Source organism: Squalius cephalus (assembly GCF_949319135.1).
Source record: "Squalius cephalus genome assembly, chromosome: 20".
NCBI lineage: Eukaryota > Metazoa > Chordata > Actinopteri > Cypriniformes > Leuciscidae > Squalius > Squalius cephalus.
Window position 1 is genome coordinate 34867359 of NC_137141.1, and position 27500 is coordinate 34894858.

Genomic DNA, 27500 nt, shown 5'->3' on the forward strand with positions numbered 1-27500 from the left:
TTCAGTATATATAATGTAGTTCTAAATTATATTAGTTGAAATGTTGTAACATATTCATACTAATATTATTATAATAAGTATATAATAAATAAAGTATTTATATTATAAATTATATAATAATAATATAATAATCCTATATTATAACCTATTTATAAGTTATAACCATATCATAATATGGTTATAATTTATTTATTATGTAATTATAAATATTAAAATAATTAGATGATGTTTATGTATCCATGTAATATATATATATATATATATATATATATATAGATAAAAGTAAGCACACATTTTGTTAATTAATAACATTTAAAAAATAAGTACAAATCTGCAGTAATCTAGTATATTAATGAATAGAAGTAATTTAATAAGTTATAATAATTCTATTATAAGTATACTGTAATTTATTATATAATAAATTATGTAAATTATATAAACAATTTAAATGGTTGTTGTATCTATAATATATGAGGAATAATCCACATGAACTAATTTTAATGCATGACGTGAAGTTAAACAAACGCCTGACGTGTATTCAGATCGTTTAATGCACAGCTATCTGTGGATTATCCCGGTTATACCACGGTCATCCAGCATTGCTGTTGATATTTGCCTGATGGTTATTTTCATCAGTGACGGCTCGTTCAGATCAAGGGTTCTGCTCGCTTTAAATCTGGTCAATAATCAGCATTTATTTGAATTAATTATTGAGAGAGAGAATGGTGATTACCAGTGCACACCTTCCAGCCAATCAGAATCGAGTATTCAGACAGACCATGGTGTGTGTGTGTGTGTGTGTGTGTGTGTGTGTGTTTGTGTGTATGTGTGTGTGTGTGTGTATATATACAGTAGTCAACATTTGAAGTGGATCAAAACCTTTCATCAAAGTTATACATGAATTTTGAACAATACCCGTTCTTGTCTTAGGACAACTTTGATGAACTTTTTTGATTCACTTCAAATGTTGACTACTGTACACACACATATATACACACATATATACACATACACACATATATACACACATATATACACATACACACATACACTCACCTAAAGGATTATTAGGAACACCTGTTCAATTTCTCATTAATGCAATTATCTAATCAACCAATCACATGGCAGTCGCTTCAATGCATTTAGGGGTGTGGTCCTGGTCAAGACAATCTCCTGAACTCCAAACTGAATGTCAGAATGGGAAAGAAAGGTGATTTAAGCAATTTTGAGCGTGGCATGGTTGTTGGTGCCAGACGGGCCGGTCTGAGTATTTCACAATCTGCTCAGTTACTGGGATTTTCACGCACAACCATTTCTAGGGTTTACAAAGAATGGTGTGAAAAGGGAAAAACATCCAGTATGCGGCTAGCCTGGCTAACGTCAGACCACTTTCTCTTTGAGACGTGGTCTGGAAACCACATGTACATTTTCTCGTATTTGAGGCGTGGTTTACGAATGCCCAGAGCCGTTTATTGGGCGCTACAAATGTCTATCAAATGCGCCTGTACGCAGCTCATAGCCAATCGTTTCAATTATACCAGATGACGTATGTAGAGCGACAGATATTCAACGAAGAAGACGACGATGGGTCAGAGATTTATGTGTACACCAGAGAGTCCTGCACGGGTCCGATTTTGTAAATCCGCACCCGACCCGTTTTCCAACAGCAGCACTAATAAAAATCTGCACCGACCCGCTTAAAATAGAACCGACACCCGACTCGCACCCGAAATAAAATCAGTTTAGACTATCACATTATAGACACACTTACAAACATTTTTATTGCCAGGTCATACAGAAGTTATTACACGACCATTAAGGACAACTTCAGCCGAAGCTGTCAAAAGGCCGATACATGAAGAACATGGCTAACGTTACCACACAAATCGAACAGATGCGGCTACAACACTATATGCCACACAATTTCGTCTAGCCTACATCTGACAATTTTGGGTTCAAACACACCCTGCACACCACACATATTGTGATGCATTTTTAAAAGTGGAAGTAGCCTAAGGTTAACGTTATAGATCCTGGGAGGGCGTGGCGCGTCGGCACAAATAAACTGATGTGGATTTTAAATTATTTTATCAACTTGAAATACAGGCATATTTTTGTAGATGTGTTCCTAAAAATATGCATATATTTTTACGTCTGTCATGTTGGATCCATAGATAAACAAACTGCTTCGGTGTGTCGCATATACTTCGTCATCGTCTTCCTGCTCCCTCCCCGTTCTGTGATTGGTTCCCTATTTCAGGGGAAAAATTAGTCCATGGTATCCAGACTACCTTGCAGCGTGAATAAAATCGCGCTGCTCAAGGCAGTATGGGGAAACCCAGGCTAGTATGCGGCAGTCCTGTGGGCGAAAATGCCTTGTTGATGCTAGAGGTCAGAGGAGAATGGGCCGACTGATTCAAGCTGATAGAAGAGCAACTTTGACTGAAATAACCACTCGTTACAACCGAGGTATGCAGCAAAGCATTTGTGAAGCCACAACACGCACAACCTTGAGGCGGATGGGCTACAACAGCAGAAGACCCCACCGGGTACCACTCATCTCCACTACAAATAGGAAAAAGAGGCTACAATTTGCACGAGCTCACCAAAATTGGACAGTTGAAGACTGGAAAAATGTTGCCTGGTCTGATGAGTCTCGATTTCTGTTGAGACATTCAGATGGTAGAGTCAGAATTTGGCGTAAACAGAATAAGAACATGGATCCATCATGCCTTGTTACCACTGTGCAGGCTGGTGGTGGTGGTGTAATGGTGTGGGGGATGTTTTCTTGGCACACTTTAGGCCCCTTAGTGCCAATTGGGCATTGTTTAAATGCCACGGCCTACCTGAGCATTGTTTCTGACCATGTCCATCCCTTTATGACCGCCATGTACCCATCCTCTGATGGCTACTTCCAGCAGGATAATGCACCATGTCACAAAGCTCGAATCATTTCAAATTGGTTTCTTGAACATGACAATGAGTTCACTGTACTAAAATGGCCCCCACAGTCACCAGATCTCAACCCAATAGAGCATCTTTGGGATGTGGTGGAACGGGAGCTTCGTGCCCTGGATGTGCATCCCACAAATCTCCATCAACTGCAAGATGCGATCCTATCAATATGGGCCAACATTTCTAAAGAATGCTTTCAGCACCTTGTTGAATCAATGCCACGTAGAATTAAGGCAGTTCTGAAGGCGAAAGGGGGTCAAACACAGTATTAGTATGGTGTTCCTAATAATCCTTTAGGTGAGTGTATATACACACATATACACATATATACACATACACACATATACACATATATACACACATATACAGTATGTTAGTTGAGCCGCTGTAATGGAAGCACAGGTTCAGTTGCTACAGGCTGAAATCTGTCTCTGTTTAGCGGTAGCTCCAGATATTGCCAAAGGTTTATTGTATCTGGAGCTCTTGAAACACACACACACACGTACAGCCCATTAAAGCTGGAGCTGACGTGTGCTGGTCTGTGGACTACAGAGGCTTTGCCTTCACCTGCTGTCCTTAATTATACATGACGATTTTCTGGAAGGATAATTAGTCACACCTCTTTACCTGCGTACGTGCCAGCGTGTTTGCAGTTGGTGGTTTTGCACATGTGTGATCCCAGCGTGTTCCTCTAGAACAAAAGCATCTTGTTGAGGTTTGTGTTTGATTTAGAGAATCTAAGCATCTTTCACCGACACTCGTTCATCACGGCTGTCAGGCGAGGAGAATCACTGGTGGTAATTGCACTGTGTTTATCATGTGTGTTTATGTGTAAGCGATGCGAACCGGACGCTTCTGTTTGCAGTTACTCAGTAAAACTGTGAGGATGGGTTTGTAGCGAGCGACCCCCGGATCGGATCACGTGATCTGTGCCAAACACCAGATGCATCTACAGCTTCACGTCGACACGCACGTCTTGCAACATTCACCCGTGTTTACCAGAAACATCTGTTTGCATCACAGCTATAAATCTAGATTCTCTGGAAAGTAGAAAATAGTCGAAGTGAAATCAAATCCAAAGATCCCTGTAAATCTTATCTTATGTTATTCTAAATGTCTTCATAAGCAAAGTATGGGAGGTATTGGATCATTTAGCATTTAGCAAATCTCATTTCCCAGAATGAGTTGTTTACATGTTTACTTGTTAAGACTAAAATTCATCTAAAAAATGATTTATGTGTTACATACAGTACATACACTAGTGCTGTGATTAATCGGATCCAAAATAAAAGTTTGTGTTTACATAATATATGTGTGTGTACTGTGTATAATTATTTTGTATATCTAAATACACACATATGCATGTATATATTTAAGAAATATTTGCATGTATATACGGTATATGTATATATATGTATATATATATATATATATATATATATATATATATATATATATATATATATATATATAATTTATATTCTTCAACATATACATGCATAAGTGTGTATTTATATATACAAAATCATTATATACAGTACACACACATATATTATGTAAACACAAACTTTTATTTTGGATGCGATTAATTTTTTTAATTCTATTTATCAAAGAATCCACAAAAATATGAAGCAGCACAACTGTTTTCAACACTGATAATAATCATAAATGTTTCTCAAGCATCAGATCATCATAGTAGAGTGATTTCTGAAGGATCATGTGACACTGAAGACTGGAGTAATGATGCTGAAAATTCAGCTTTGATCACAGGAATAAAATACAATTTAACACATATTCACATAGAAAACAGCGATTTTTAATTGTAATAATATTTTTACTGTATTTTTGGTCAAATAAACGCAGCCTTGGTGAGCGGAAGAGGATACAGAAACACTTGTGCCAGCTGCATTACTGAGATGTTTGCTGTTTTTTAGCTTCATTAATTGTGAAAAGAAACAATAACTATCTAACTTTCTCTCTTCCAGAGCCGTCATATGAGACGGTGAGTCCGTTGCTCTGCCCACCGCTGGAAAACTGCTCTCTCTCCGGGAACGAGTGTCCGTTCGGCTTCCAGCAAGATCCCAGCGGGTGTTTGCTGTGCCAGTGTGTCAGCAGTGAGTGCACACACACACACACACACACACACACACACACAAACCCCTGAGAACTGTGTTGCGTGCAAACCGCTCCAGCATACTCCCAAGTCTGTGTTTGAGAAAGTGCCAACGGCCCGCAACACAAGCAAACACTGACTCCAGCAATAATGATCTCAGACACGAATCCACCTCACAAATATGAACAATATTCCCCATGACAGAAATTATGCTGAAACTTTTTTCTCATGTGAGTTTGAGTCCGTGTCGGGTCAGTCGGACGCTTGGGCATCACGGTGCTCGTGGGACTGGAAACTGCTCTGAAGAATTACGTGTAGTTATTAGATAATGTGCAACACTAACATCATTTTAAAACTGAGGTTTGGGATTATCTGCACCACTGGCAGCGTCAGTAGGTTCTGCTAATAAAAAATAATTCGATTTGACTTTTACTTGAGATGACTCTCTGTAAAGCGTGTATTGTTGTGTATTAACTGTTCACTGATCATCTTTTGTACAGTCAAACCAACATTTATTCAGACACCAGATATAATATTTGATATTGTTTCACTAGTGTGATCAGGACACTATAGTTCATTTCTGTAAGTGAGGAGAGCAAAATAAAGTAAACTGTGACATATTATACCCAATAACTCTTAATACAGAGACTACCAGTAAAATTTATAAAAAATTGGAACCAAAAATGATTGGGACACTTTGAGCTGATCATGTTTTGCTGAAGTGTGTTTTCTTTAATTGCTAATGCTCTTTTTACACACAGACTGAACTGAATGAAGCATTGCTTGGTGATTGGTTGAGCTAAACTGGTATTATCTAATTGTGTAGTTAAATTTAACAGCTGACAGATATTCAACATAATTCATGTGTGAGACAGTCTAACAGAAGGACGGACAAAACCAGTCAAATATCAACTGAGTTCTGCTCATATTTTATTACCAAGTATAGCGAATAAACTGTTTAAACTGAATAAATGTTGGTTTGACTGTATGTAAATAATTGATTTTTCAGATGAAACCTGTCCTGATGTGTCGTTGTTCTGCTCTCTGGACTGTCCCATGGGTTATGATAAAGACATCTACGGTTGTGAAGTGTGTGCATGTAACGCATCTGCGCTAAAGTGCCGGCCCATGACCTGCAGCAAGACGTGCCCTTATGGATACGTGTGAGTTGACATCTCTGCACACAGCAGAAAGCATCTTGTTGTCTTGTTCATTGCCAGTATCTTCATCTCAGACCCAAATATAAGAAGTATAATTTAATATAATTCATGCACTTATCACATGGATTTTTAATTAAGTTAGCATTGAGCAAGGTCATGCTAACTTGTCTTTTGCTAACTGAATCGCCTTAACACTGCATCATTTTACACTATATATTTTTGGTACTGGTTACATGGCTAGAACTTTTAAATGCAGAGGTAAGGCACCATTAACCTCTTTCAAAGTGTGAAACCCAGGGTTAAAAATGATTTCAGGGTTAAAATAATCTTAACCCATCATCAAACACAGTTCTAACTTCTGTCTAAATACAAATGTAACACATTGTTTAACCCAGGGTTAAAAGTGACATCGGCACAGGGTTAAAATAGTGTTAACCCAGGGTTAAAAGTGACCTCATCACTGGGTTAAAATAGTGTTAAATCAGGTTTAAACCTAGTACTAACCTCTGTCTAAATACAAATGTAATACATTGTTTAACCCAGGGTTAAAAGTAATGACAGGACAGGGTTAAAATAGTGTTAGCCAAGGGTTAAAAGTGACCTCATCACTGGGTTAAAAATAGTGTTAAATCAGGTTTAAACCTAGTACTAACCTCTGTCTAAATATAAATGTAATACATTGTTTAACCCAGGGTTAAAAGTGACATCAGCACAGTGTTAAAATAGTGTTAACCAAGGGTTAAAAATGACCTTGTCATGTGGTTAAAATAATGTTATGCCACGTTTAAACACAATGCTAACCTGTTTAAATATCTGCGTGAATCATTGTTAACCCAAGGTTAAAAGTGACCGCATCACAGGATTAAAATAATGTTAACACAGGGTTAAACGCAGGGCTAGCCTCTGAATATTGGTGTGAAATGTTGTTTAACCCAGGGTTAAAATTACCTCATCACAGGCTTAAATAATGTTAACCCAGGGTTAAATGCAGCACTAACCTCTGTCTGTATATCATTATGAAATATTGTTAACCTAGGGTTAAAATCAGTGCTAACCTCTGTCTGAATATCAGTGTGAAACATTGTTCAACCGAAGTTAAAAGTGACTGCATCACATGGTTAAAATAATGTTAACCCAGAGTTAAGTGCAGTGCTAACCTCTGTCTGAATATCAGTGTGAAACTTTGTTTAACCCAGGGTTGAACTGACCTCATCACGGGTCAAAATAATGTTAACCCAGGGTTAAATGCAGTGCTATCCCCTGTCTAAATGCAAGTGTGAAACGTTGTTAAACCCAGCATTAAACATGATTGAAGTAATTTTAACCTATGGTTAAATGTCTAAATACAAGTGTGAAAAGTTGTTTAACCCAGGGATAAAAAAGATTAAAATCATCTTAACCCAGAGTTAAACGCAGTGCTATCCTCTGTCTAAATACAAGTGTGAAACATTTCTTAAACCAGGGTTAAAATTGATACAAATAATAATAACACAGGGTTAATTTAACCCTGAGTTGAAATAGATTAAAATAATGTTAACTCTTAAATGCAGTGCTATCCTCTGTCTAAATACAAGTGTGAAACATTGTTTAACCCAGGGTTGAAAGTGATTCAAATAATAATAACCTATGGTTAATTTAAGTGCTATCTTCTGTCTAAATACAAGTGTAAATTTTTTTAACCCAGGGTTAATTTAACCCAGCGTTAAAATAGATTAAAATAATTTTAACCCTTAAATGCAGTGCTCTTCTCAGTCTAAATACAAGTGTGAAACATTGTTTAACCCAGGGTTAAAAGGGATTTAAACAATTTTAATCCAGTGTTAAAAACAACCTCATCGCAGGGTTAAAACAATGTTTCCTCAGTGTTAAACAGCAACCCCCCCCCCCCCCCATCACCGTGAACCTGGTCAAACATCTGTGCGCTTTGCTCTGCTCACACTCTGCTTTCATTTCAACACACCGATCATCAAACGCACGTCAACACAAAAGCGTCAGTATGTGAGTGTGAGGTGTGATTTCACTGGTATCTGAACCACGAGTCCCCAGTGGAGGATGGAGACTGGAGAGGATAGATTTTCACTGGATACCCGGGATTTGAGCTCCCTCGGGGGGGCGGAGGGTTTCCGGGATCATTTCTGAAGAACCTTTTAGAAGTTTGAGCCCCGTCTTTCGTCTCGCTCTGGAGGAAATCCCTGTTTATAGTGGCTCATGTCGAGATCATCTTCTGCTTTGAGCGCTTGTTGCTGGCGGTTATTGCCAGGAAGATAAACAGATGCAACAAAGATCTGGAAACAGACACAAAGACCATGACCAGTTTGAGGAAGATGATCCTCTTCTGTTTCTAAAATATCTTTAGCCGGTTCCAACAAACCCTTTGAGTTCAGAAAACCCTTTTCGATAATGTGTTTATAGTTATCATTTTTTTATCATCAAGGTTTTCTTCGCTTAAGGAGTTTGTTGCAACCAGTGTGGTTCTTGATTTTGTCCAAATTAGGCCTGACGTGATTATAATACTGATGAATATATAGTGAGCATTGTGCACTATAAATCCAATCACGTATTATTATCGAAATAAGGGAAATTATATATTATTATATATATATGAATATATAAAAGATATGAAATGCACATTTGTATGGTGCATAGTCCATTATATGAACGCTGCATATTAACTGGGACCATCTGACCATGTTTTCACTTTATTTGTAATTCTAAACTTTAAAAAAATATATTAATCTTAATATTATGCAACGGCATTGAGGAGATCAGATTTAGATCATCTAATCAGATTAATCAGACCACCTTAAAAAATGCTGCCTTAAAAGTATTTATGCTTTTTAAATAATTTTTTTTTTTTATCTTATTAATCAGTATTATTTGCTATAATATAGCATTCAGTTGTTAATCATAATTTCCGTAGGACAATGAATTGCCAGCCATAATTTCATCATGTTGATAGCATTTTTCTCAGTGATTCTGGAATATGAAACCGTGGCTCTGAATCTCTGAGTTATGGTCCAGATGAATGATTGAGTCCTGCGTGTCACAGAGAACGAGTGACTGTTTACACTGACATTTTACACAGTCGAACGAGTCGGACTCCGCACAAAAGGGGTCTTAAATCGTTTCCCCTATTCAATGGGGCTAAAATGTCATTGGATTTGACAGGACGTAAAGGGCCGCTGGAATGTGTGTCGAGTCAGCAGTGAAAACGTTAAAGCTCGACTGTGTGTGTGTACTGTACTCCTCGACTGCGCGCTGTCCAGCGAGTGTTTGATTCAGGTTAAAGGAGTCGTTCTCTTTAAAATGAAGATTAGCCCATGATTTACTCTCCCTCAAGCCATCCTAAGTGTATATGACTTTCTTCTTTCAGACGAACACAATCAGAGTTATATTAATAAATATCCTGGCTCTTCCAAGCTTTATAATGGCAGTGGATTTTTTTTTCTACAGAAGAAGCAATAGTGATTATCCATATTTAAATAATTGTGTTTAATAAAAAAAATATATATTATATTATTCTAATATTTTTCTATAATAAAATTCTATATTTTTTTCTATATTTTTTTCTATATAGTTTTCTATATATATCATAATAATAATAATAATAAAAAATAAATAAATAAATAAATATATATATATATATATATATATATATGTGTGTGTGTATATATAAATAAATAAATAAATAAATAAATATTTTTCATTATATTTATATATATATATATATATATATATGTGTATATAAATAAATAAATAAATAAATATTTTTCATTATATTTATATATATGTATATATATGTATATATATATATATATATTATAAATATATATATATATATATATATATTATAAAAATATATATATATATTTTATTATTTTCCTACAGAAGCAATAGTGATTATTCTGCTCAATTTATTTGATTCATGTTGATTCAGTTCAGTTCAATAAGTTTCGATGTTGCAAAGTTCATTAATTTTAAAGTAAACTCAATTCAACTGTAAAGCATCTCTACAGAATACTTAATTTTCAGCTTCTTTTATGACATGTAAGCATAAATAAACTCAGTAATTTTTCACCCTCATTAGGTTGTATTAAATACAGTCCGCATGATATTGTCCACTAGCGAGGGCACTAGAGGTGTGTGTGAGAGCGATCTGACCTGTTTCTGGACTCGTGAAGCTCATATACAGCAGAATAAAGCAGAACCAGATGCCCGTTAGACCCGCGCGAGCATCTGGATCCGGTGTATCGCGCCCAAGCTTTAATGAATCACGACGCTATACGCATAAAAGTGTCCTGCGTTATTATGAGGTATCGTGAGACGTGCTTTCATCCGCCCTTAGAAGTTAAAGTGGGTCAGAACTGGAAACAGGAGTCGAGCTGCGCTTCTGCTGGTTAGTGCTGGTGAACTCGTGACCTCGGGGTGCATTACAGAAAGAGCCCAACTTTAGAGGCCGATCTTATCTGTTTTGGTAACCATGGCAATTTCAAATGGGTACATTTTTTGAAATTGAGATTTATACATCATAAAAACCTGATGTATCCATTGGTGTGTGGTTTGTTAGGATAGGACAATATTTGTCTGAGATACAACTATTGTAAATCTGGAATCTGAGGATGCAAAAAAATCTAAACATTGAGAAAATCTCCTTTAAAGTTGTTCATTTATGTTCACGATTGTGCTGCATTCACTCACAGAAATACATGTTTTATATATTTACGGTAGGACATTTACTAAATATCTTCATGGATCATGATCTTTACTGAATATCCTCATGATTTTTGCCATAAAAGCAAAATCTATAATTTTGACCCCTATAATGTATTGTTGGATATTGCCACAAATAAACCCGTGCTACTCGAGACTGGAGACGTGATCCAGGGTCACATATAGGACAAAAGCTATAACAAAATGACATTTCTTAAGTGCATACTCTTATCTTAACTACAGATAGGAAAAGGATGTTATAGAAGCTTCCTAACTCCACAAAAAAATCCTAAAAACTGTCATAACTTTGGGAATAAATGTAACCCTGTCTAATACAGACTCCTATTATATGAAATAAAAGGATTAGGCTTTGCCTTTTCTACCAAGCTTATCAGAACTTTACTTAATGAAAAGCACCACTTATTTTGTTTCTTATTATAATCTCAGTTATTTCTATTATCTGAGTTTTTCCGTTTTACTTCACAGAAGCTGTTTGCTCTTAGTTGGTTGATTACTAACAGACCTGAGAGTTGATTACCGAACTCGATGGAGGGATTTAAGATTTCCTAACTGCAGATAAAATGAGATTTTGTAAGATAAGATAAGAATCCTAAATCAACAAGATTTGCTTCTGTAATACGGATTTGTGATAAATCTAACTTGTCAGATCTTACCTTAAGACTTAAAGGTGCAGTGTGTCATTTTTAGCGGCATCTAGTGGTGATGTTGTGAATTGCACCCAACAGAAGTTACGGTGGCCGACAGGAAGTGATGTTGTCGTCTGAGACAGCAGAGAGTAGCCAGTTCAGCAGTTTGTTCATCATTGTGTCAGTGTTTTATTCGCTGACTTTAGCGAGCTTCTTTACACAAAGAACAACATAGTGACGAAACACGTTTGTCCGCTCAGGGCCACCGTAGAAACGTGGGTGTAAGCGGACCCGCGGTGTGTGTAGAGAGAAACGCCTCATTCTAAGCTAATAAACACACAACGCTTCATTATGGAAGGTCTTTATACTCCACTGAAAACATCGTTATGTTTATGATATAGCATTTCTGTCAACAGATCCTCCTAAATATTACACACTGCATCTTTAAGAAAGAATGTGTCTGTAATACGCTTTATTGACAGGAGCTGATGGCGTGTCTTTCGTTTCTCCCACAGGAGGAATAAACACGGATGTGAGATGTGCCGGTGCGTCAGGTGTCCTCCGTTCACCTGCGATAAACACTGTGTCGACGGATTCAAGAAGAGCAGAAAGGGCTGCAGCGTGTGTGTGTGCGAAGGTGAGTTTGAGGTTCAGAGCAGGACCATGGGGGTCAGAGGTCATGAGGACTCGTTCATCAAGAGATGTTCCAGCAAACGATTTATAAAACCTCCATATGCACAAAAAATGCAAGGGAATGTATACTAGGCACCTTAGGTTTGTAACTCATTTGCATAATGCCAGCCTCCTGGTCTCGATTGGCTGAGCAGCGTCTCTTAGCTCCGCCCTCAAACACTGTAGTTTATCTGAGACTGGAAGAGTTTGGCTCGTGTTGTTCATGTCGAGAAGACGCTGTTTTCTGAGATTGAGACGGTAAAGCCCATGCCATCGTTACTGTTCGTATCACTGTGATCAAGAGCTGAGATTCAGATATGATAATGAGCGTTTGCTTTCTGACCAATCAGAGCAGACTGGGCCATCTGACCAATCAGAGAAGAGCAGCTCTCAGAGAGGCGGCGCTTAGAGAGACTGAATCTTCGATCAAAGCGTTTCAGACACTGAGAGAAAAGAGCTGATGCTGCAGTGCAAATTATGAGAGAATTATGTGATTTCTAGTCATTTTCACCTCATGACACTTCTTACACTGCTCAAAAAAATTAAAGGAACACTTTGAAAACACATCAGATCTCAATGGGGAAAAATATCATGCTGGATATCTATACTAATATGGACTGGGTATGTGTTATGAACGAAAGGATGCCACATCGTTTGATGGAAATGAAAATGATCAACCTACAGAGGATTGAATTCAAAGACACCCCGGAAATCTAAGTGAAAAATGATGCAGCAGGCTGGTCAATTTTGCTGAAATTTCATTGCAGCAACTCAAAATGGTACTCAGTAGTTTGTATGGCCCCCACGTGCTTGTATGCATGCCTGACAACGTCGGGGCATGCTCCTAATGAGACGACGGATGGTGTCCTGGGGTATTTCCTCCCAGATCTGGACCAGCGCATCACTGAGCTCCTGGACAGTCTGAGGTGCAACCAGGTGATGTCAGATGGACCGAAACACAATGTCCCAGAGGTGTTCTATTGGATGTAGGTCAGGTGAGCGTGGTGGCCCTTCAATGGTATCATTCCTTCATCCTCCAGGAACTGCCTGCATGCTCTCGCCACATGAGGCCAGGCATTGTTGTGCACCAGGAGGAACCCAGGACCCACTGCACCAGCATAGGGTCTGACAATGGATCCAAGGATTTCATCCCGATACCTAATGGCAGTCAGGGTGCCATTGTCTAGCCTGCAGAGGTCTGTCCGTCCCTCCATGGATATGCCTCCCCAGACCATCACTGACCCACCACCAAACCGGTCATGCTGAACGATGTTACAGGCAGCATAACATTCTCCACGGCTTCTCCAGACCCTTTCCTGTCTGTCACGTGCTTAGGGTGAACCTGCTCTCATTTGTGAAAACCACAGGGCACCAGTGGCGGACCTGCCAATTCTGGTGTTCAATGGGAAATGCCAATCGAGCTCCCTGGTGCTGGGCAGTGAGCACAGGGCCCACTCGAGGACGTCGGGCCCTCAGGCCACCCTCATGAAGTCTGTTTCTGATTGTTTGGTCAGAGACATTCACACCAGTGGCCTGCTGGAGGTCATTTTGTAGGGCTCTGGCAGTGCTCATCATGTTCCTCCTCGCACAAAGGAGCAGATACCGGTCCTGCTGATGGGTTAAGGACCTTCTACGGCCCTGTCCAGCTCTCCTAGAGTAGCTTTCTGTCTTCCTGGAATCTCCTCCATGCTCTTGAGACTGTGCTGGGAGACACAGCAAACCTTCTGGCAATGGCACGTATTGATGAGCCATCCTGAAGGAGCTGGACTGCCTGCGCAACCTCTGAAGGGTCCAGGTATCGCCTCATGCTACCAGTAGTGACACTGACCCTAGCCAAATGCAAAACTGGTGAAAAACAGTCCAAAAAGATGAGTAGGGAAAAAATGTCAGTGGCCTCCACCTGTAAAACCATTCCTGTTTTGGGGGTTGTCTCACTGTTGCCCATCTAGTGCACCTACTGTTAATGTCATTAACACTAAAGCAGCTGAAACTGATTACCAACCCCCTCTGTTACTTAACTGACCAGATCAATATCCCAGGAGTTTAACTGACTTGATGCTATTCTCTGATTAAAAAGTGTTCCCTTTATTTTTTTGAGCAGTGTATTTGCAAGTTTAAAGGACTGGCTCGAGTGGTTTGTGTGCAGGTTATTTGTGTCAACTCAGTTTCATGCCCTCACTGTGTTTCTCTGTGTAAATATAGTGTGTTTGCGGAGTATATTTTAGTCGCCGTTATGTGTTCGGGTCACACGCACGTTGTAAACTCAGATCAGCTATTTTCAAACATCTGGATCAGTTTTTAGTGTTTAAATATTTAGAGAGATGAAAACTTCATTACTAAAACTGCTTAAAGCAATCAAACACACGCTTTCATTCAGTTCTGTTGATCCAGAGCATAATTATAAACTCATTATTGGCAAAATATCAGTCGTTTAGAGGATGTTATTTCAGGTGGAGACAGGGATTCAAATAGGATATTATATTCATATTACACTATGATAATATCATTCTAATATGCTAACAGAACTAATGACATTTAAATGGTCAAGTATTAATACATTGGGTTTTAGTTGTACTGGCTTTAATTTATGCTGATTTTAAAACTAAATCCATAAAAAAAAACATTTTTATTATTTGAAATAAAAAAAAATAAAAAAAATAATCTTTCAGCTCAGTGCAACATTTACTTGTAGTAAAATAACAAAGTACAACTGAAATAAAAATGAATAAAAACTATACAGACATATTTAGAAAAAACAAGTAAAAATGACAAAAACAAAATGACTAAAACGAAAATGAAAATTGAAAATATAAAAATAAATACTATATAATAGTATATAGTGATATTTATGATAGTAAAATAACACAGATTACAGTATTTTGTTTTGCCATAATAAAATAGTTGTAATTTTTACCATGTTTACTGAAATTTTGAAAATAATTTCTGTAATTCCATCTATATATCTTACGTCTTTAAAAGCAGACCATTAAAAATAAATTAAAGTACAATGTAAAAACTATGTACAATACTCAACATTTGATGAAGTGGATCAAAGTTCATCAAAGTTGTCCTAAGACAAGAATGGGTAAAAATCATGTATAACTTTGATGAACTTTGATCCACTTCAAATGTTGAGTACTGTACATAGTTTTTACATTGTACTTAAATTTTGAAAATAATTAAAAACCTAGTAATATAAAGTGTGACCTTTATGTTGAATGTTGTCCTTCATTTGTCTGTCCTCAGACACACACAGGAGTGTTTCCAGCACCGTCTCCTCCGTCACGATCTCCTCCGTCACGATCTCCTCCAGCTTCTGTCTGTCGGCCGGCGGCCTGCGCGTCGAGGAGGGAGACGTGTGGCACGACGGATGCCGGGACTGTTTCTGCCACGCCGGCCGAGAAATGTGTGTGTTGATCTCCTGCCCGGTGCCCAGCTGTGCCCATCCGGTGCTCAGACCCGAGCAGTGCTGCCCCGGCTGTGAGGGTACGTCACACACGCTCACACACGCTCACACACGCTCACACACACATCTGTCATGAGGAGAGTCCCGGTACACTACCGTCCAGGGTTTGAAATTAACTTTTTCACTCACTGGCCAATTTGGCTACAAGGTTTATACTAAATACTATACTAAATCCCATCATTCACTTATCGGTTTATGATGCAGCTGCTGTCAGATTCATTAGTCGCTGCTTCATCTGTCAACTAAAGTTTCTTTGCGAACTCTCCATTACATTGTGGTTCAGTCAAATGCTCTGAACAAACATATTTTCCACTCTTCCATTTGTCCTGTTGTCAGCAGACTCAAGCGCGTGGAGTCCATCAGAAACTGAACACACATCTGTATCAGTGTAGACAGCGTCAGTCATTATAATCTGAACACACATCTGTATACTGTATCGGTGTAGACAGCGTCAGTCATTATAATCTGAACACACATCTGTATACTGTATCGGTGTAGACAGCGTCAGTCGTTATAATCTGAACACACATCTGTATACTGTATCGGTGTAGACAGCGTCAGTCGTTATAATCTGAACACACATCTGTATACTGTATCAGTGTCAGGCATTATAATCTGAACACACATCTGTATACTGTATCGGTGTAGACAGCGTCAGTCATTATAATCTGAACACACATCTGTATACTGTATCAGTGTCAGGCATTATAATCTGAACACACATCTGTATACTGTATCGGTGTAGACAGCTTCAGTCATTATAATCTGAACACACATCTGTATACTGTATCGGTGTAGACAGCGTCAGTCATTATAATCTGAACACACATCTGTATACTGTATCAGTGTAGACAGTGTCAGTCGTTATAATCTGAACACACATCTGTATACTGTATCGGTGTAGACAGCGTCAGTCGTTATAATCTGAACACACATCTGTATACTGTATCAGTGTCAGGCATTATAATCTGAACACACATCTGTATACTGTATCAGTGTCAGGCATTATAATCTGAACACACATCTGTATACTGTATCGGTGTAGACAGCGTCAGTCATTATAATCTGAACACACATCTGTATACTGTATCAGTGTCAGGCATTATAATCTGAACACACATCTGTATACTGTATCGGTGTAGACAGCGTCAGTCATTATAATCTGAACACACATCTGTATACTGTATCAGTGTAGACAGTGTCAGTCGTTATAATCTGAACACACATCTGTATACTGTATCAGTGTAGACAGTGTCAGTCATTATAATCTGAACACACATCTGTATACTGTATCAGTGTAGACAGCGTCAGTCATTATAATCTGAACACACATCTGTATACTGTATCAGTGTAGACAGCGTCAGTCATTATAATCTGAACACACATCTGTATACTGTATCAGTGTAGACAGCGTCAGTCATTATAATCTGAACACACATCTGTATACTGTATCAGTGTAGACAGTGTCAGTCATTATAATCTGAACACACATCTGTATACTGTATCAGTGTAGACAGCGTCAGTCATTATAATCTGAACACACATCTGTATACTGTATCAGTGTAGACAGCATCAGTCATTATAATCTGAACACACATCTGTATACTGTATCAGTGTAGACAGCGTCAGTCATTATAATCTGAACACACATCTGTATACTGTATCAGTGTAGACAGCGTCAGTCATTATAATCTGAACACACATCTGTATACTGTATCAGTGTAGACAGCGTCAGTCATTATAATCTGAACACATCTGTATACTGTATCAGTGTTTCAGAGTCAGTCATTATAATCTGAACACATCTGTGTACTGTATCAGTGTTTCAGAGTCAGTCATTATAATCTGAACACACATCTGTATACTGTACCAGTGTATCAGCATCAGTCATTATAATCTGAACACACATCTGTATACTGTATCAGTGTATCAGCGTCAGTCGTTATAATCTGAACACACATCTGTATACTGTATCAGTGTAGACAGCGTCAGTCATTATAATCTGAACACACATCTGTATACTGTATCAGTGTAGACAGCGTCAGTCATTATAATCTGAACACAGATCTGTATACTGTATCAGTGTAGACAGCGTCAGTCATTATAATCTGAACACACATCTGTATACTGTATCAGTGTAGACAGCGTCAGTCATTATAATCTGAACACACATCTGTATACTGTATCAGTGTAGACAGCGTCAGTCATTATAATCTGAACACACATCTGTATACTGTATCAGTGTAGACAGCGTCAGTCATTATAATCTGAACACACATCTGTATACTGTATCAGTGTAGACAGCGTCAGTCATTATAATCTGAACACACATCTGTATACTGTATCGGTGTAGACAGCGTCAGTCATTATAATCTGAACACACATCTGTATACTGTATCAGTGTAGACAGCGTCAGTCATTATAATCTGAACACACATCTGTATACTGTATCAGTGTAGACAGCGTCAGTCATTATAATCTGAACACACATCTGTATACTGTATCGGTGTAGACAGCGTCAGTCATTATAATCTGAACACACATCTGTATACTGTAACGGTGTAGACAGCATCAGTCATTATAATCTGAACACACATCTGTATACTGTATCAGTGTAGACAGCGTCAGTCATTATAATCTGAACACACATCTGTATACTGTATCAGTGTAGACAGCGTCAGTCATTATAATCTGAACACACATCTGTATACTGTATCAGTGTAGACAGCGTCAGTCATTATAATCTGAACACACATCTGTATACTGTATCAGTGTAGACAGCGTCAGTCATTATAATCTGAACACACATCTGTATACTGTATCAGTGTAGACAGCGTCAGTCATTATAATCTGAACACACATCTGTATACTGTATCAGTGTATCAGCGTCAGTCATTATAATCTGAACACACATCTGTATACTGTATCAGTGTAGACAGCGTCAGTCATTATAATCTGAACACAGATCTGTATACTGTATCAGTGTAGACAGCGTCAGTCATTATAATCTGAACACACATCTGTATACTGTATCAGTGTAGACAGCGTCAGTCATTATAATCTGAACACACATCTGTATACTGTATCAGTGTAGACAGCGTCAGTCATTATAATCTGAACACACATCTGTATACTGTATCAGTGTAGACAGTGTCAGTCATTATAATCTGAACACACATCTGTATACTGTATCAGTGTAGACAGCGTCAGTCATTATAATCTGAACACACATCTGTATACTGTATCAGTGTAGACAGCGTCAGTCGTTATAATCTGAACACACATCTGTATACTGTATCAGTGTAGACAGTGTCAGTCATTATAATCTGAACACACATCTGTATACTGTATCAGTGTAGACAGCGTCAGTCATTATAATCTGAACACACATCTGTATACTGTATCAGTGTAGACAGCGTCAGTCATTATAATCTGAACACATCTGTATACTGTATCAGTGTAGACAGCGTCAGTCATTATAATCTGAACACACATCTGTATACTGTATCAGTGTAGACAGTGTCAGTCATTATAATCTGAACACACATCTGTATACTGTATCAGTGTAGACAGCGTCAGTCATTATAATCTGAACACACATCTGTATACTGTATCAGTGTAGACAGCATCAGTCATTATAATCTGAACACACATCTGTATACTGTATCAGTGTAGACAGCGTCAGTCATTATAATCTGAACACACATCTGTATACTGTATCAGTGTAGACAGCGTCAGTCATTATAATCTGAACACACATCTGTATACTGTATCAGTGTAGACAGCGTCAGTCATTATAATCTGAACACATCTGTATACTGTATCAGTGTTTCAGAGTCAGTCATTATAATCTGAACACATCTGTATACTGTATCAGTGTTTCAGAGTCAGTCATTATAATCTGAACACACATCTGTATACTGTACCAGTGTATCAGCATCAGTCATTATAATCTGAACACACATCTGTATACTGTATCAGTGTATCAGCGTCAGTCGTTATAATCTGAACACACATCTGTATACTGTATCAGTGTAGACAGCGTCAGTCATTATAATCTGAACACACATCTGTATACTGTATCAGTGTAGACAGCGTCAGTCATTATAATCTGAACACAGATCTGTATACTGTATCAGTGTAGACAGCGTCAGTCATTATAATCTGAACACACATCTGTATACTGTATCAGTGTAGACAGCGTCAGTCATTATAATCTGAACACACATCTGTATACTGTATCAGTGTAGACAGCGTCAGTCATTATAATCTGAACACACATCTGTATACTGTATCAGTGTAGACAGCGTCAGTCATTATAATCTGAACACACATCTGTATACTGTATCAGTGTAGACAGCGTCAGTCATTATAATCTGAACACACATCTGTATACTGTATCGGTGTAGACAGCGTCAGTCATTATAATCTGAACACACATCTGTATACTGTATCGGTGTAGACAGCGTCAGTCATTATAATCTGAACACACATCTGTATACTGTATCAGTGTAGACAGCGTCAGTCATTATAATCTGAACACACATCTGTATACTGTATCGGTGTAGACAGCGTCAGTCATTATAATCTGAACACACATCTGTATACTGTAACGGTGTAGACAGCATCAGTCATTATAATCTGAACACACATCTGTATACTGTATCAGTTTAGACAGCGTCAGTCATTATAATCTGAACACACATCTGTATACTGTATCAGTGTAGACAGCGTCAGTCATTATAATCTGAACACACATCTGTATACTGTATCAGTGTAGACAGCGTCAGTCATTATAATCTGAACACACATCTGTATACTGTATCAGTGTAGACAGCGTCAGTCATTATAATCTGAACACACATCTGTATACTGTATCAGTGTAGACAGCGTCAGTCATTATAATCTGAACACACATCTGTATACTGTATCAGTGTATCAGCGTCAGTCATTATAATCTGAACACACATCTGTATACTGTATCAGTGTAGACAGCGTCAGTCATTATAATCTGAACACAGATCTGTATACTGTATCAGTGTAGACAGCGTCAGTCATTATAATCTGAACACACATCTGTATACTGTATCAGTGTAGACAGCGTCAGTCATTATAATCTGAACACACATCTGTATACTGTATCAGTGTAGACAGCGTCAGTCATTATAATCTGAACACACATCTGTATACTGTATCAGTGTAGACAGCGTCAGTCATTATAATCTGAACACACATCTGTATACTGTATCGGTGTAGACAGCGTCAGTCATTATAATCTGAACACACATCTGTATACTGTATCAGTGTAGACAGCGTCAGTCATTATAATCTGAACACACATCTGTATTCTGTATCAGTGTATCAGCATCAGTCATTATAATCTGAACACACATCTGTATTCTGTATCAGTGTAGACAGCGTCAGTCATTATAATCTGAACACACATCTGTATACTGTATCAGTGTAGACAGCGTCAGTCATTATAATCTGAACACACATCTGTATACTGTATCAGTGTAAACAGCGTCAGTCATTATAATCTGAACACACATCTGTATACTGTATCAGTGTAGACAGCGTCAGTCATTATAATCTGAACACACATCTGTATACTGTATCAGTGTAGACAGCGTCAGTCATTATAATCTGAACACACATCTGTATACTGTATCAGTGTTTCAGAGTCAGTCATTATAATCTGAACACACATCTGTATACTGTATCAGTGTAGACAGCGTCAGTCGTTATAATCTGAACACACATCTGTATACTGTATCAGTGTTTCAGAGTCAGTCATTATAATCTGAACACACATCTGTATACTGTATCAGTGTAGACAGTGTCAGTCATTATAATCTGAACACACATCTGTATACTGTATCAGTGTTTCAGAGTCAGTCATTATAATCTGAACACACATCTGTATACTGTATCAGTGTAGACAGCGTCAGTCATTATAATCTGAACACACATCTGTATACTGTATCAGTGTAGACAGCGTCAGTCATTATAATCTGAACACACATCTGTATACTGTATCAGTGTAGACAGCGTCAGTCATTATAATCTGAACACACATCTGTATACTGTAACGGTGTAGACAGCGTCAGTCATTATAATCTGAACACACATCTGTATACTGTATCAGTGTAGACAGCGTCAGTCATTATAATCTGAACACGCATCTGTATAGTGTATCAGTGTATCAGAGTCAGTCATTATAATCTGAACACACATCTGTATACTGTATCAGTGTATCAGAGTCAGTCATTATAATCTGAACACACATCTGTATACTGTATCAGTGTAGACAGCGTCAGTCATTATAATCTGAACACACATCTGTATACTGTATCAGTGTAGACAGCTTCAGTCATTATAATCTGAACACACATCTGTATACTGTATCAGTGTAGACAGCTTCAGTCATTATAATCTGAACACACATCTGTATACTGTATCAGTGTAGACAGCGTCAGTCATTATAATCTGAACACGCATCTGTATACTGTATCAGTGTATCAGAGTCAGTCATTATAATCTGAACACACATCTGTATACTGTATCAGTGTATCAGAGTCAGTCATTATAATCTGAACACACATCTGTATACTGTATCAGTGTAGACAGCGTCAGTCATTATAATCTGAACACACATCTGTATACTGTATCAGTGTAGACAGCGTCAGTCATTATAATCTGAACACACATCTGTATACTGTATCAGTGTAGACAGCGTCAGTCATTATAATCTGAACACACATCTGTATACTGTATCAGTGTAGACAGCTTCAGTCATTATAATCTGAACACACATCTGTATACTGTATCAGTGTAGACAGCGTCAGTCATTATAATCTGAACACACATCTGTATACTGTAACGGTGTAGACAGCGTCAGTCATTATAATCTGAACACACATCTGTATACTGTAACGGTGTAGACAGCGTCAGTCATTATAATCTGAACACGCATCTGTATACTGTATCGGTGTAGACAGCGTCAGTCATTATAATCTGAACACGCATCTGTATACTGTATCAGTGTATCAGAGTCAGTCATTATAATCTGAACACACATCTGTATACTGTATCAGTGTATCAGAGTCAGTCATTATAATCTGAACACACATCTGTATACTGTATCAGTGTAGACAGCGTCAGTCATTATAATCTGAACACACATCTGTATACTGTATCAGTGTAGACAGCTTCAGTCATTATAATCTGAACACACATCTGTATACTGTATCAGTGTATCAGAGTCAGTCATTATAATCTGAACACACATCTGTATACTGTATCAGTGTATCAGAGTCAGTCATTATAATCTGAACACACATCTGTATACTGTATCAGTGTAGACAGCGTCAGTCATTATAATCTGAACACACATCTGTATACTGTATCAGTGTAGACAGCGTCAGTCATTATAATCTGAACACACATCTGTATACTGTATCAGTGTAGACAGCGTCAGTCATTATAATCTGAACACACATCTGTATACTGTATCAGTGTAGACAGCTTCAGTCATTATAATCTGAACACACATCTGTATACTGTATCAGTGTAGACAGCGTCAGTCATTATAATCTGAACACACATCTGTATACTGTAACGGTGTAGACAGCGTCAGTCATTATAATCTGAACACGCATCTGTATACTGTATCAGTGTAGACAGCGTCAGTCATTATAATCTGAACACACATCTGTATACTGTAACGGTGTAGACAGCGTCAGTCATTATAATCTGAACACACATCTGTATACTGTAACGGTGTAGACAGCGTCAGTCATTATAATCTGAACACACATCTGTATACTGTATCAGTGTAGACAGCGTCAGTCATTATAATCTGAACACGCATCTGTATACTGTATCAGTGTAGACAGCGTCAGTCATTATAATCTGAACACACATCTGTATACTGTAACGGTGTAGACAGCGTCAGTCATTATAATCTGAACACACATCTGTATACTGTATCAGTGTATCAGTGTCAGTCATTATAATCTGAACACACATCTGTATACTGTATCACTGTAGACAGCGTCAGTCATTATAATCTGAACAAACATCTGTATACTGTATCAGTGTATCAGTGTCAGTCATTATAATCTGAACACACATCTGTATACTGTATCACTGTAGACAGCGTCAGTCATTATAATCTGAACACACATCTGTATACTGTATCAGTGTAGACAGCGTCAGTCATTATAATCTGAACACACATCTGTATACTGTATCAGTGTATCAGAGTCAGTCATTATAATCTGAACACACATCTGTATACTGTATCAGTGTAGACAGCGTCAGTCGTTATAATCTGAACACACATCTGTATACTGTATCAGTGTAGACAGCGTCAGTCATTATAATCTGAACACACATCTGTATACTGTATCAGTGTATCAGAGTCAGTCATTATAATCTGAACACACATCTGTATACTGTATCAGTGTAGACAGCGTCAGTCATTATAATCTGAACACACATCTGTATACTGTATCAGTGTATCAGCGTCAGTCATTATAATCTGAACACACATATGTATACTGTATCAGTGTATCAGCGTCAGTCATTATAATCTGAACACACATCTGTATACTGTATCACTGTAGACAGCGTCAGTCATTATAATCTGAACACATCTGTATACTGTATCAGTGTAGACAGCGTCAGTCATTATAATCTGAACACACATCTGTATACTGTATCAGTGTAGACAGTGTCAGTCATTATAATCTGAACACACATATGTATACTGTATCAGTGTATCAGCGTCAGTCATTATAATCTGAACACACATCTGTATACTGTATCACTGTAGACAGCGTCAGTCGTTATAATCTGAACACACATCTGTATACTGTATCAGTGTAGACAGCGTCAGTCATTATAATCTGAACACACATCTGTATACTGTATCAGTGTAGACAGCGTCAGTCATTATAATCTGAACACACATCTGTATACTGTATCAGTGTAGACAGCGTCAGTCATTATAATCTGAACACACATCTGTATACTGTATCAGTGTAGACAGCGTCAGTCATTATAATCTGAACACACATCTGTATACTGTATCAGTGTAGACAGCGTCAGTCATTATAATCTGAACACACATCTGTATACTGTATCAGTGTAGACAGCGTCAGTCATTATAATCTGAACACACATCTGTATACTGTATCAGTGTAGACAGCGTCAGTCATTATAATCTGAACACACATCTGTATACTGTATCACTGTAGACAGCGTCAGTCGTTATAATCTGAACACACATCTGTATACTGTATCAGTGTAGACAGCGTCAGTCATTATAATCTGAACACACATCTGTATACTGTATCAGTGTAGACAGTGTCAGTCATTATAATCTGAACACACATCTGTATACTGTATCAGTGTAGACAGTGTCAGTCATTATAATCTGAACACACATATGTATACTGTATCAGTGTATCAGCGTCAGTCATTATAATCTGAACACAGATCTGTATACTGTATCACTGTAGACAGCGTCAGTCGTTATAATCTGAACACACATCTGTATACTGTATCAGTGTATCAGCGTCAGTCATTATAATCTGAACACACATCTGTATACTGTATCAGTGTAGACAGCGTCAGTCATTATAATCTGAACACACATCTGTATACTGTATCAGTGTATCAGAGTCAGTCATTATAATCTGAACACACATCTGTATACTGTATCAGTGTAGACAGCGTCAGTCATTATAATGGCTTCTGTTTGCTTTTGAAGCATTTATTTGGTGACATTTAATCAACAATATTATTGATCTCCTGCATTGACACCATTATATGAGAACTGAACTGAGCTGGATGATGACGTTAAGATACTGAACGCCAGTGGGCGTGGCCTATGGTGTGATGATGTATAACTATTTGTCGATGTCTTGCTCGGGAGGTGGGCATATGCAAATGTTTTGCGATGTCACATCTCGCAATATCAAAATAAGATGTTTTTGGAGCTTGATTGAATATAATGAAGTGGAATGTTTTTACTATGAAACTTGCAGGATGTTTTAATGATACAAAGAACTACTATATGTCAAAAAATCTAAATTTGATTTCTCATGTCATGACCCCTTTAATGTTTTAAAGAAGTCTCTTCTCATCAAGACTGCGTTTATTTGATCAAAAATACAGTAAAACAGTGGAATATTATTATAATGTAAATCATCTGTTTTCTATGTGAATATACAGTAAAGTGTAATTTATTCCTGTGATCAAAGCTGAATGTTCAGCATCATTACTCCAGTCTTCAGTGTCACATGATCCTTCACAAATCATTCTAATATGATGATTTGATGCTCAAGAAACATTTCTGAGTTATGATCAGTGTTGAAGGCAGTTGTGTGTGTGTGTTGTGAAGCAGACGAGTCGGGCAGCGGGCAGCCGGAGGGATTGGATAGGGTGGTGTGTCGCGCTCCGGGTGGAGAACTCTACATGGAAGGAGAGACGTGGAGTCTGGATGAATGTACGCGTTGCACATGCCGACAGGGACGAGTGCTGTGCGACGCTGAAGTGTGTCCTCCGCTTCTCTGTCACGCTGCCGTCAAGAGCAAAGACAACTGCTGCCCCGTCTGCCCAGGTACGAGATCACAAACCATAAATGGACTAACAAAAATCCCATAGCAGATCTAGGCAGGGGGAGAGAGGGGGAGAGGGAGAGGGGGGGAGAGGGAGAGGGGGAGAGGGGGTTCAGAGTAAATCTGCTGCAGAGCATTTATGGACTAATATGCTAATATATCCATAGACTCGCTGCTGTGAGCATGTAAGCTATCCTGCTGCTGCATAAATAGACAAACATAAATCCTGTTGCAGATCTAGGCAGGTGGAGCTGGGGAGGGGGAGCTGGGGAGGGGGAGGTGGAGCTGGGGAGGGGGAGGAGGAGCTGGGGAGGGGGAGGGGGAGCTGGGGAGGTGGAGGTGGGGAGGGGGAGGGGGAGGGGGAGGTGGAGCTGGGGAGGAGGAGCTGGGGAGGGGGAGGGGGAGCTGGGGAGGGGGAGGGGGAGCTGGGGAGGGGGTAGGGTGACCACCCGTCCCGCGTAGCGCGTGCGCGCACAGCGTTTGAAGCCCAATTCACGCGTCACGCAAATTGAGACCGTGTCACGCATAATCTATGCTTGCTCAAAAAAAAGTTGGTCGCTCTATATACTCAAGCCCCAAGCAGACAAACGAACATTACTAGACATTTCAGCACGCTATTGTTGCCACACAAACCCCTCAGTTGAACTGCTGACTAGGTTGTTGTCAACTTTTTCGTTGTTGTCATGACAGCGCACGCACGCGCATACCAGACACACTTGGAAGGAAGGAACTTTTAGATGCGCGCTTTCCAATTCGAAAAATTCGAGAAAGAGACTGTCTGAGAGGCAACGCCATCATCAATTAAAAAGAGAAGGTGTTAGTACAAGAAACAAGAATGGGGAAATGAATATTTGTGGCTGAAAGGTGTTGAGGGGGATACCGAGAGGGCTTTTTGTGACCTTTGCAAAACGTCCTTCTCAATCGGACATGGAGGGAGGGGAATACGAGGTCAATCGTATTTTTTTTAAATATTTTTTTTAACTGTTCCTGTGGTGTTAAGCAACTACAATTCCTGTTAATCCTCTAAATTTATATTATAATTTATTAATTTATTTAAAGTAAATAAATTGTAATGAAAAATAAATAAAATTAAATAGTAAATCTTAAGTGGAAGTACATCTGTCAATTCATTGAATGTTCAAAATATTA

General features: G+C 38.4%; 1 protein-coding gene across 3 annotated transcripts in view; it reads left to right on the top strand.

Moving 5' to 3' along the window:
- Window positions 1-27500, top strand: part of LOC307147696 (cysteine-rich motor neuron 1 protein) — a 71042-nt gene that overhangs the window by 35628 nt on the left and 7914 nt on the right. For 2 of the 3 annotated variants that reach the window (XM_079852602.1, XM_079852600.1), the window contains exons 6-10: window positions 4941-5069; window positions 6078-6231; window positions 12101-12222; window positions 15504-15743; window positions 26138-26353. In XM_079852602.1, coding sequence (XP_079708728.1) covers window positions 4941-5069; window positions 6078-6231; window positions 12101-12222; window positions 15504-15743; window positions 26138-26353 — 861 coding nt within the window. Of the gene's footprint in view, window positions 1-4940; window positions 5070-6077; window positions 6232-12100; window positions 12223-15503; window positions 15744-26134; window positions 26354-27500 lie in introns of all 3 variants that reach the window. The other variant, XM_079852601.1, reaches the window with a different exon arrangement.